Source organism: Coregonus lavaretus, assembly GCF_964263955.1.
Source record: "Coregonus lavaretus genome assembly, chromosome: 13".
NCBI classification, from domain to species: Eukaryota; Metazoa; Chordata; class Actinopteri; order Salmoniformes; family Salmonidae; genus Coregonus; species Coregonus lavaretus.
The window spans coordinates 12,633,203-12,645,253 of NC_140000.1; the positions used below are offsets into that span (position 1 = coordinate 12,633,203).

The following is a 12,051-nucleotide window of genomic DNA, read 5'->3' on the forward strand; positions in this document are numbered from 1 at the left end:
GTCTTCTCTCACTGCTGTCTCTGTGTCTCTCTCCCTCTCTCCCAGTCCTGCCTGTCTCCTCTCACTGCTCTCTGTCTCTGTGTCTTTCCCTCTCTCCCAGTCCTGCCTGTCTCCTCTCACTGCTCTCTGTCTCTGTGTCTCTCTCCCTCTCTCCCAGTCCTGCCTGTCTCCTCTCACTGCTCTCTGTCTCTGTGTCTCTCTCCCTCTCTCCCAGTCCTGCCTGTCTCCTCTCACTGCTCTGTCTCTGTGTCTCTCTCCCAGTCCTGCCTGTCTCCTCTCACTGCTCTGTCTCTGTGTCTCTCTCCCAGTCCTGCCTGTCTCCTCTCACTGCTCTCTGTCGCGGTGTCTCTCTCCCTCTCTCTCAGTCCTGCCTGTCTCCTCTCACTGCTCTCTGTCGCTGTGTCTCTCTCCCTCTCTCCCAGTCCTGCCTGTCTCCTCTCACTGCTCTCTGTCGCTGTGTCTCTCTCCCTCTCTCTCAGTCCTGCCTGTCTCCTCTCACTGCTCTCTGTCTCTGTGTCTCTCTCCCTCTCTCCCAGTCCTGCCTGTCTCCTCTCACTGCTCTCTGTCTCTGTGTCTCTCTCCCTCTCTCCCTCTCTCCCAGTCCTGCCTGTCTCCTCTCACTGCTCTCTGTCGCTGTGTCTCTCTCCCTCTCTCCCAGTCCTGCCTGTCTCCTCTCACTGCTCTCTGTCTCTGTGTCTCTCTCCCTCTCTCCCAGTCCTGCCTGTCTCCTCTCACTGCTCTCTGTCTCTGTGTCTCTCTCCCTCTCTCCCAGTCCTGCCTGTCTCCTCTCACTGCTCTCTGTCTCTATGTCTCTCTCCCAGTCCTGCCTGTCTCCTCTCACTGCTCTGTCTCTGTGTCTCTCTCCCTCTCTCCCAGTCCTGCCTGTCTCCTCTCACTGCTCTGTCTCTGTGTCTCTCTCCCTCTCTCCCAGTCCTGCCTGTCTCCTCTCACTGCTCTCTGTCTCTGTGTCTCTCTCCCTCTCTCCCAGTCCTGCCTGTCTCCTCTCACTGCTCTTTGTCTCTGTGTCTCTCTCCCTCTCTCCTAGTCCTGCCTGTCTCCTCTCACTGCTCTCTGTCTCTCAATGTCTCTCTCCCTCTCTCCCAGTCCTGCCTGGCTAGTATTGATTTTGTGACAGTGCACGCTTCATGCTCTTCACTCTTCTGATGGAGGTACTGAGATGGAGTCTTGGCTGGTAGATGAAATCAAAGGTTTTTTCCCTCACTCACAGCACAACAACACAAACTCCAGAGGCTTTGAACTCCTCTCTGTGAAATGAGCTCTTTGTGTGCTCACTGTCGCTCCATCTAACTCCCCGCTCTCTTCCTCTGTCTCGTTCTTTCTCTCTCTCTCCCTCTCTGTCTCTGTCTCTCAGGGGGAAGGTTTGCAGCTGGAGTACGAGATGAAGCTGACCAATGGCCAGTCTTTCTGGACACAGCATTTCTCTGCAGACGAGTTTGGTGAGAACGACACAGATTACAGAATGAACGTTAATGGCTTTTCCAACACTATTTAACACGGCCAATAAAGCATATTAAAATGAACAAATTATGATAACGAAGGAATGGATGGATGGATGAATTAATGATGATGGATTAACATGGGCGGAATGGATAAAAAGGAAACGGGACGCAGTGTAGAAAATGGCAATATTAAACTACTCCCTTATCCTGATGTTCTAATGACCTGTCTCTGTCTCTCCCTGTCTGTCTGTCTCTCTCTCCCTCTCTCTCTCTCTCTCTCTCTCTCTCTCTCTCTCTCTCTCTCTCTCTCTCTCTCTCTCTCGCTCTCTCTCTCTCTCTCTCTCTCTCTCTCTCCCCTCCCTCTCTCATCACCATCTCACACCCTCTATCTGCCTCTCTCTCTCCATCACCATCTCACACCCTTTATCTGCCTCTCTCTCTCTCCCCCTCTCTCTCTTATCACCATCTCACTCTCTCTCTCTCTCTCCGTCTCTCTCTGTCACCCTCTCACACCCTCTATCTGCCTCTCTCTCTCCCCCTCCCTCTCTCTTGTCACCATCTCACACCCTCTATCTGCCTCTCTCTCTCCGTCACTATCTCACACCCTCTATCTGCCTCTCTCTCTCCCCCCCTCCCTCTCTCTCTTGTCACCATCTTCTCTCCTCTCTCTCTCTCTCTCTCTCTCTCTCTCTCTCTCTCTCTCTCTCTCTCTCTCTCTCTCTCTCTCTCTCTCTCTCTCTCTCTCTCTCTCTCTCTCTCTCTCTCTCTCTCTCTCTCTCTAACCCCATTCCTCTATTCTCAGGGATCCTGGAGACTGACATCACGTTTCTGGTTATCTTCTCCCTGGTCTTCATCCTCTCCTGTTATTTTGCCTGTAAGTGCCTGAGGAACAAAATCACACCAGAAAAGCACTTAGCAGCCAACCCTAACCTGAGATCTCTGCTCTTAACTCCCATCTTCACACAAATGTCTCATTGGCATTAATGCACCTAACGTCAGAATTACACTAGCCTTAAGTGCTAGTCTTTTCTGGGATGAGGGAAGGGGTGAAAAGCGCCTGCCTTTCTGAATAAAGACAAAGATTAGAGGAATAGAGCTTGTCATTATGGAATCTGGCAAGGAATGGGGACGTCTTTCTGGGAATGAGGGAAGGGAGGAACAAGTGGCTCCTCTCTGGTGGAGGAACTTGTCATTTGGGCTGAACATGTAGAAGCCAGCCTAGGTAAAGTGGGAGAGCATCTCGTCAGATAATACAGCCCATGTGTCTACAAATACACAGACTCCTGCTGCACATACTAATGCCCAATACACCACTCTCCTCTCTCTCTCTCCCTCTCTCTCTCTCTCTCTCTCATTCTCTATCCTTCTCTATACATTACCATCTCTGATCCTGTGTCTCTGTCACTGCATCTTTCCCCTCTAACCCATCACTCTGTCTTTTCCTCTTCATCTATCTTTCTCGCTCCTCCTCGTCTATCTCTCTCCTCTTCATCCGTCTCTCTCTCTCCTCTTCATCCGTCTCTCTCTCTCCTCTTCATCTGTCTCTCTCTCTCCTCTTCATTTCACTCTCTCTTTATTTGTCTCTCTCACTCTCTCTCTCGTTCTCTATCTCGCTCTCTCTCTCTCCCCCTATCTTTCTATCTCTCTCCTAGATAATCTGAAGGGAAGGCAGCTTCTCCATACGACATATAAGATGTTTATGACTGCGGCTGGTGTAGAGGGTGAGTGTGGACATTAACTCCACACATACACACTCACACACACACCCACAGGCTGCCGGTTGCAGCAGCATCACAATCTGACTCACACACTGCAGTCGTTGGTATCTCAGACATGGTAATGACTCCTTCTGATTATCATAGATATTAACCACTGCTTCAGCACCATACAGATAGCTCCCTGTCTCTGTGTAGGGTAGGACTGCTGCTGCTATATACAGCTCTGCAGTGCAGAACAGTGAAATATCCCTCTCTCTTTCTCTCACTCTCCTCCCTGCTCTCCATATCCTCCCTCTCTCTGTCCCTCTCTCCTCCCCTCTTCCTCCCCTCTTCCTCCCCTCAGTTCTCAGCCTTCTGTTCCACTGTATCTACTGGGGGCTGTATGCCAGAGATGGAGTGGGCAACGGCAGTCTCAAGATAATGGGTGAGCCTGATCATCACAAACACCTTGATAAAGGATGTAATGCAGAAACACCCTGATAAAGGCTGTAATGCAGAAACACCCTGATAAAGAATGTAATGCAGAAACACCCTGATAAAGGCTGTAATGCAGAAACACCCTGATAAAGGATGTAATGCAGAAACACCCTGATAAAGGCTGTAATGCAGAAACACCCTGATAAAGGCTGTAATGCAGAAACACCCTGATAAAGGCTGTAATGCAGAAACACCCTGATAAAGGCTGTAATGCAGAAACACCCTGATAAAGGATGTAATGCAGAAACACCCTGATAAAGGATGCAATGCAGAAACACCCTGATAAAGGCTGTAATGCAGAAACACCCTGATAAAGGCTGACATGCAGAAACACCCTGATAAAGGATGTAATGCAGAAACACCCTGATAAAGGCTGTAATGCAGAAACACCCTGATAAAGGCTGTAATGCAGAAACACCCTGTTAAAGGCTGTAATGCAGAAACACCCTGATAAAGGATGTAATGCAGAAACACCCTGATAAAGGCTGTAATGCAGAAACACCCTGATAAAGAATGTAATGCATAAACACCTTGATAAAGGCTGTAATGCAGAAACACCCTGATAAAGGATGTAATGCATAAACACCCTGATAAAGGATGTAATTTATTTATTTAACCTTTATTTAACTAGGCAAGTCAGTTAAGAACACATTTTTATTTACAATGACGGCCTACACCGGCCAAACCCGGACGATGCTGGGCCAATTGTGCGCCACCCTATGGGACTCCCAAGCACGGCCGGTTGTGATACACCCTGGAATCCAACCAGGGGGTCTAGTGATGCCTCAAGCACTGAGATGCAGTGCCTTAGACCGCTGTGCCACTCGGGAGCCCAATGCAGAAACACCCTGATAAAGGCTGTAATGCAGAAACACCCTGATAAAGGCTGTAATGCAGAAACACCCTGATAAAGGATGGAATGCAGAAACACCCTGATAAAGGCTGTAATGCAGAAACACCCTGATAAAGGATGTAACGCAAAAGCACCCTGAGAAAGGCTGTAATGCAGAAACTTTCCCACACAACCCATGCAGTGCAAGAGAGTGCACACGAGAGGATGAGTGTATCCTTATTTGGGTATGTAGCAAGTGTGTGTGAGCGTGTACTGGAGTTAATGAGTGACCTGATTTCAGGTTCGGGTATGATGTTACATATTCAGATACTATAACCTACTTACAGTAACCTCTCTTTCACTCTCTATGGGGTTCTCATTTTCTTCTCTCTCTCTCTCTCTCTCTCGCTCTCTCTCTCGCTCTCTCTCTCTTCAGGAAAATTACTGTTCTCTGTCAGTTTCCTGGTGTTCCTGCTGATGCTGATCCTGCTGGGGAAAGGTTTCACTGTCACCAGGTAGGGAGTGTGTGTGTTTGTGTGTGTGTCTTGCGGTGTGTGTCTCACACTTTGTCTGGTCTCATGCAGTCGCACCTATGGTCTCAGGGTCAGAGCCCCTGGGGGACATGTCAGTCTAACTGCTTGTCAGGCTGACAGGTTCACTACTTCATTACAGTGTGTCTCTGGATTAAATCCTCCAGCCACTCTCTCTGTCTTACTCCTAACTCGTACCAGTAGCTCAGTCTATCTATGTCTTACTCCTTCTAACTCGTACCAGTAGCTCAGTCTATCTATGTCTTACTCCTTCTAACTCGTACCAGTAGCTCAGTCTATGTCTTACTCCTTCTAACTCGTACCAGTAGCTCAGTCTCTCTATGTCTGACTCCTTGTTATGATGAGTTTCTCTGGTATCAAGGAATTCAATATGCAAGAAGATATTTAACACTTAGATGGAGAGTTGATACAAAGTATTTAAAATACGGTACCGGATTCAACAAAACAAACTGCACGTGAGTGGCCCCTTGCTATTTGAATGAATACATAGAAAATCTCTCAGTTTATATACTGTTTTGCAAGCTAATTCCATCCAACAGTTGCCAATCATTATTGGGTGTCACTCCCAACTACAATAGTATCATCTTGCAATCCAGTCAGCTTGCACCCCAGTAAGGACATTCCATCACGTACTCATTCTAAGATTAACACAAGTGGGCCCCCTAGACCTCCTTGGTACAAATACCTTCTGGCACCCACCAGTGACATAAATAAATGGAATGTCCTCATCCTCAAAATCCTATGTAACACGTAATATCAAACACATTAACAAATCCTATATAAAACACATCATATCACTCCTTCAAACACATACCAGTAGCTCAGTCTCTCTATGTCTTACTCCTTCTAACTCGTACCAGTAGCTCAGTCTCTCTCTCTGTCTTACGCCTTCTAACTCGTACCAGTAGCTCAGTCTCTCTCTGTCTTACGCCTTCTAACTCGTACCAGTAGCTCAGTCTCTCTCTGTCTTACCCTTCTAACTCGTACCAGTAGCTCAGTCTCTCTCTGTCTTACCCTTCTAACTCGTACCAGTAGCTCAGTCTCTCTCTGTCTTACCCTTCTAACTCGTACCAGTAGCTCAGTCTCTCTCTGTCTTACCCTTCTAACTCGTACCAGTAGCTCAGTCTCTCTCTGTCTTACCCTTCTAACTCGTACCAGTAGCTCAGTCTCTCTCTGTCTTACTCCTTCTAACTCGTACCAGTAGCTCAGTCTCTCTCTGTCTTACCCTTCTAACTCGTACCAGTAGCTCAGTCTCTCTCTGTCTTACCCTTCTAACTCGTACCAGTAGCTCAGTCTCTCTCTGTCTTACCCTTCTAACTCGTACCAGTAGCTCAGTCTCTCTCTGTCTTACCCTTCTAACTCGTACCAGTAGCTCAGTCTCTCTCTGTCTTACCCTTCTAACTCGTACCAGTAGCTCAGTCTCTCTCCGTCTTACCCTTCTAACTCGTACCAGTAGCTCAGTCTCTCTCTGCTCTCGCTCTAATTTCCCTGTTTCTCTTTCTCTTTCCGCTCTCTCTCTCTTTGTTCGTCTCTCTCCCCGCTCTGCTCCTCTCTCATCGCCCTCTGTCTTTCTCTCTGTCTCTCTCGCTCTCCTTCCTCTCTCTCTTAGTCTCCCTTTCTCTCTCACTATCTCATACAGAATAGTAGCTGTGACTTTAATAGAGCAGACTTTGTCATTATCGCCACATCTCTGAAATGTGGTGATGAATAGCTATTTAGATAAGCTGTCTGTCTAGTCTACACTGCATCATAAAGAGGGAATATGTGGCCAACCCTGTGTGTGTGTGTGTGTGCGTGTGTGTGTGTGTGCGCGTGTGTGTGTGTGCGCGTGTGTGTTATGTGTGAGTGAGTGTGTGAGTGTGTGAGTGAGTGTGTGTGCGTGTGAGTGTGTGTGTGTGCATACGTGCGTGTGGAAATCCATCTCTGTTTGCAGGAAGAGCGCGCGTGTGTGTGTATTCATCTGTCTGTGTGAAGACTAACCCCCCCTGTGTGTATCCGTCTCTGTCAGGGCGAGGATCAGCCACAGTGGATCTGTCAAGCTGTCCATCTACATGACAGTCTACACCGTCACCTATATCATCCTCTTCATATACGAGGCAGAGGTACTGCAGTCTACTCTACAGAACTGCTGCTGCTACACTCATACTGTTCATGCTATACGTGAAGGACCAGTGTATGACGGTCTAAGTTTCAACCAGGGATTCCTGTGTCCCACAAGACTGTGTTAGCCTACTGAGTTGAAGCCTAGGCATTAGCTCTAGGAGCTAGTCTTCAGGTACTCGGGCACGGTCACTCATCAGCCAAGCATGGTTCACAGAATCACCTCCATTACAAATGCAAAATGTGCTGTACAATAATTTAGGATGGGTCCCTATTGGAAATGAGGTTCACTTGTCATGGGACCTCCTGGTAAGATAAAGGTGAAATGAACATATAAAAATAAAAGGGGCCTACTCAAGAGGGACAGGAGTTTCTTCCCCAGCCTGTCGGTGCCTAGCACTTGGCCTGTACATACATAATGCAGGGGACGACGGGGTAACCCTGTATGACCAATGATATCCAGTCTCTGGCCTGTGAAACTGAATACATAGCACGCAATCAAAGGCACTGTCAATGACCCAGTTGTAGAGAAGAGTCAATGACACACAGACACACACACACTTGTACACATACGCACACACTTTTAGACACACTCACCAATAAAAACTAGTAGATTTCCCATGTCAGCAGACCACATGCTGTTACAACACACGCTGGAGAACGTATTGTAATACACCTCTTTGTTTGAGGGCAAAGTTAGTAGGTTGATTAGTAGGGTGGGGTCCATTAGTGTGGTTGTAGGACGTTCTAAGTGTGTGTGTGTGTGTGTCTCAGTTCTTTGACCCAGGTGAGGTGCTGTATGCGTATGACAGCCCGGCGGGCTACGGTCTGATGGGTCTCCAGCTGCTGGCCTACGTGTGGTTCTGCTACGCCGTCCTGATCTCCCTCAAACACTACCCTGAGAAACAACCCTTCTACATTCCCTTCTTCACGGCGTACACACTCTGGTGAGAGGACAGAGCCCTACAACCCTTCACTCTCTGCATGCTGTTTGTCTCTGTCAAGTTCATCAACTTCATTCCCTACAAAGCATTACAACCTCTCACCCTCTCTTATTTCCCTTCAAAGCCCAGTGAAGCCCAATAAACTCCCTGTCTCCCTTATTTTTCCACTTCTTGCTTGCTCATATTAAATCTGTCCTCCTCACTCCTCCGCCTCTCCCTCCTCCTCTCCCTCTCCCTCCTCCTCCTCTCCCTCTCATTTCCTTTTGTCACTACTCCACCATATTCCTTTTTTACATATCTCAATCTCCCCCTTCATTATCTCTCTCTCTCCTCTCTCTCTCTCATTAACTCTCTCTCCTCTCTCTCTCATTAACTCTCTCTCCTCTCTGTCCCTCTGGCAGGTTTTTCGCGGTGCCCGTCATGGCTCTGATAGCTAACTTTGGCATCCCTCGCTGGGCACGGGAGAAGATCGTCAACGGCATCCAACTGGGCATCCACCTCTATGCTCACATCGTATTCCTCGTTAGTACCCTTCATCTCTCTACACACTCACACACAGGCACGGATGTGCGCACACATACACACACTGCCTCACTGTTGATGTTAATGAGTTATATCTCTAAGACCTCATCGCCCGCCTCGTTAGTAACCCTCTGCCTCCGCACGCACACACACACATACAAACCCTTCTCACCTCTCTTTTAATATCTATGAGTCATATCTGTCTGTCCTCATCGGCCTCTGCGTCAGTATATCCCAAACCCAGACTTCTATACCAGACTGAGCCTCTCTGTCCCAGACTTCTATACCAGACTGAGCCTCTCTATCCCAGATTTCTGTACCAGATGGAGCCTCTCTGTCCCAGACTTCTATACCAGACTGAGCCTCTCTTTCACAGACTTCTATACCAGACTGAGGCTCTCTGTCCGAGACTTCTATACCATACTGAGCCTCTCTATCCCAGATTTCTGTACCAGATGGAGCCTCTCTGTCCCAGACTTCTATACCAGACTGAGCCTCTCTGTCCCAGACTTCTATACCAGACTGAGCCTCTCTGTCCCAGACTTCTATACCAGACTGAGCCTCTGTCCCAGACTTCTATACCAGACTGAGGCTCTCTGTCCCAGACTTCTATACCAGACTGAGCCTCTCTGTCTGAGACTTCTATACCAGACTGAGACTCTGTCCCAGACTTCTATACCAGGCTGAGGCTCTCTGTCCCAGACTTCTATACCAGACTGAGCCTCTCTGTCCCAGACTTCTATACCAGACTGAGCCTCTCTGTCTGAGACTTCTATACCAGACTGAGCCTCTCTGTCCCAGACTTCTATACCAGACTGAGCCTCTCTGTCTGAGACTTCTATACCAGACTGAGCCTCTGTCCCAGACTTCTATACCAGACTGAGGCTCTCTGTCCCAGACTTCTATACCAGACTGTGGCTCTCTGTCCTTTGTCAGTGACACATACACACACATACTGTTCTGTTATTATATGTGCAGGAATGTGTATCAGTGTATGGAGAATGCAGGTTAATATTTGTACAGGCAACAGGCAATATCCTGAATATGATACATTCCTCCCATCCATCCCCTCTCCCTCCCACCCTGCCTCGCCACAGGCTATCACACGGCCCTCTGCGGCCAATAAGAACTTCCCGTACCACGTGCGGACCTCTCAGATCGGGATCCTGCTGTCCAGTCCAAAGGCGGGTGTGGCGAGTGAGAGTTTCCCCCACCATGCCTACGGGAACAGCTCCTTCCTGGGCGACTCCCAGCCCAACTTCACAGAACTCTTCTCCATCCAGTCGGTGAGTGGATGTATGGTCTGAGGAGTATCTAGTAACTGATACTAAGGTCTGATATAGTCCCTGTAACCTGTAACACTCCAGAGGTGTTAGAGCACAGAGGAAGTTGTCAGAGAAGGATGTGGTAACTGATAGTGTGACAAATACAACCCAGCGTGACCTTTAACCTTTCAACCTATACCTCCCTCTCTCTCAGGGCCCGGTGAAGACGGTGGAGGAGACGGTGGCCCGGAAGGGACAGGAAATGCAGAGGAACAGTGAGCATAAGATCATCACCACCACGGCCGACCTGTCGTCACCCACCTTCCCCCCACTCCCTCCCCCCATGCCCCCGCGCCTCTCCGCCCACTCCCCCCCTCCCCCTCCACGACTCCCCTCCCACTTCACTGAGTACTTCAGCATGCAGGGGGGAGGGGGCGTGGGCACCAAGGCATGAGACAGACAGAGAGAAAGAGGGACAGAAAGAGAGAAAGAGGGACAGAGAGAGATCGAGAGGGAGGTGGAGGAAGATCAGGTAGCACAGAAAACAGGTCAAGCTATGGATAGCCACGAGGGAAGGATATAAGGAGGAAGAGAAGGGGAAGTTATCAAAAGCAGGCATGTGGAATAGAAGCCCTAAACGTCCCATTTTCACCTCTGAATGGAGAGAATGGGAAAAGAGCGGAATAAAGGAGAGGAAATGGCTGTGAGTTAAAAAGTGCTGAGGTTGTAAAAGAAAAAAGAAGCAATAAATATTTTAACATGACCAGGGAGAGAGGCACCGAGAGGGAGAGATGACAGAGTGGATGTAGACTGAGCAATAGAATGATAGGAGTGCACAGTGGAGACTGAACAAAACTCTTATGAACACTTGTATTCAAGAATTTATAAGGCATCAATGGAGGGGCTGAGGGAAAGTGTAAATAGCTGAAGAGAATGAGTTACCATTACTCTAAAATAGTTGCAGAGTTTATATTACAAAAGGGATGTTTTTTTCCACATTGTCGAATTCCAAGTGGTGCTGTGACCATTGCAATTCTCATGCCATTACATTGTACCAGAGTAAAATGTTCACTCCCTTCCTGAAACAATACATTTGTTTTTTTCTATGTTTGACAGATTTTGTTAACACAAAATATTTAATTTCTCCATATAGGATATGTTGGGATGATTTATATTCTTATATATGTTGATTGCTCCAGGCTATAGGATTGATATACTGGTGTTTAAGTGTACAATGTTCAGTTTACTGTGGACCCCAGAGGTACTGGTAAAACAAGTGTGTACTGTCTCTAAACTGATATACTCCATGTGCTCATACAGTGTGTGTGCCTGTTGTACCAAACAACTATACAATAACATTATTAACTATACAATAACTGTGTATATTTCATACCATATAGGCTACTGAGGAGGTGTTAATGTCAATTCTTAGGGATTTATATTGGAACCTTATGTTACCTTATGTCATACTGTCCACAGATAACTGTTTTAACTCTGAATACTACTGTTCAGTTTTCACTGGAGTGCAAGATATTAGCTTGCTCTGAATGTAATTCCTTGATGTATGTAGACCTTGGTGAATGTATTAATGCAATAGAGCAGAAGGAAAGGGGTGGTTTTAAAGTTACGTTTTTTGTAACATAAAAATCATACTTATAGCTTGTTTTACTTTCAATTTCAGCCTCCATCCTTGACACATGATTTAAGGAGGGAAGGTTGTCCAGCGAGGATATGACTTCATGATCACCCCCCCCCCCCCCCCCCCCCGACTAGTATGTAATGATGTCATGTCAAACCTGTACATGTATGGCCGTTTCCCTCAGTGAAGTTCTACAGTACATCTGCTCTGATACTGTGTGAGGGGCTTGCTCATTGTTGTTTATCGATAAGTAGAATCAGTAGTTCTTCCTGACCATGAAAACTCCTTGGCCCATACACAACTGAAGCAAACCCTTTAGAGTAACTGTGAAAGTAATAGCACCAACGTCCTGTTTGTCCTGCATGGAGCACTTTAATGTCCCCCTTCTCTTAGATTTTCTTATTCTGCCATTTATTTCAAAGTGACTTTGAAGAGCGCTTTTAACTGAATTATAGGTATCCACACAATAGATCCAATGATATTCCGGTATCAAATACACAAACGTTACCTGTAGATATGTTCATATTAATTAATTTCATCAAG

At 47.3% G+C, this 12,051-nt stretch overlaps 2 protein-coding genes across 2 annotated transcripts in view; one reads left to right on the forward strand and one right to left on the reverse strand.

Annotated features, from left to right (window-relative positions):
* Positions 1 to 10,323, forward strand: part of LOC311140212 (transmembrane protein 145-like) — a gene marked incomplete at both ends in the record, with an annotated part of 30,540 nt that extends 20,217 nt beyond the window's left edge. The window contains 10 exons of the mRNA XM_084175165.1: positions 1,373 to 1,457; positions 2,263 to 2,334; positions 3,113 to 3,181; positions 3,522 to 3,602; positions 4,924 to 5,002; positions 7,047 to 7,140; positions 7,913 to 8,085; positions 8,484 to 8,604; positions 9,702 to 9,890; positions 10,084 to 10,323. Coding sequence (XP_084031291.1) covers positions 1,373 to 1,457; positions 2,263 to 2,334; positions 3,113 to 3,181; positions 3,522 to 3,602; positions 4,924 to 5,002; positions 7,047 to 7,140; positions 7,913 to 8,085; positions 8,484 to 8,604; positions 9,702 to 9,890; positions 10,084 to 10,323 — 1,203 coding nt within the window. The remainder of the gene's footprint in view (positions 1 to 1,372; positions 1,458 to 2,262; positions 2,335 to 3,112; positions 3,182 to 3,521; positions 3,603 to 4,923; positions 5,003 to 7,046; positions 7,141 to 7,912; positions 8,086 to 8,483; positions 8,605 to 9,701; positions 9,891 to 10,083) is intronic.
* LOC311139364 (sperm acrosome membrane-associated protein 6-like) overlaps positions 1 to 12,051 on the reverse strand; it is a gene marked incomplete at its 5' end in the record, with an annotated part of 1,014,348 nt that overhangs the window by 497,727 nt on the left and 504,570 nt on the right. The window lies entirely within an intron of this gene.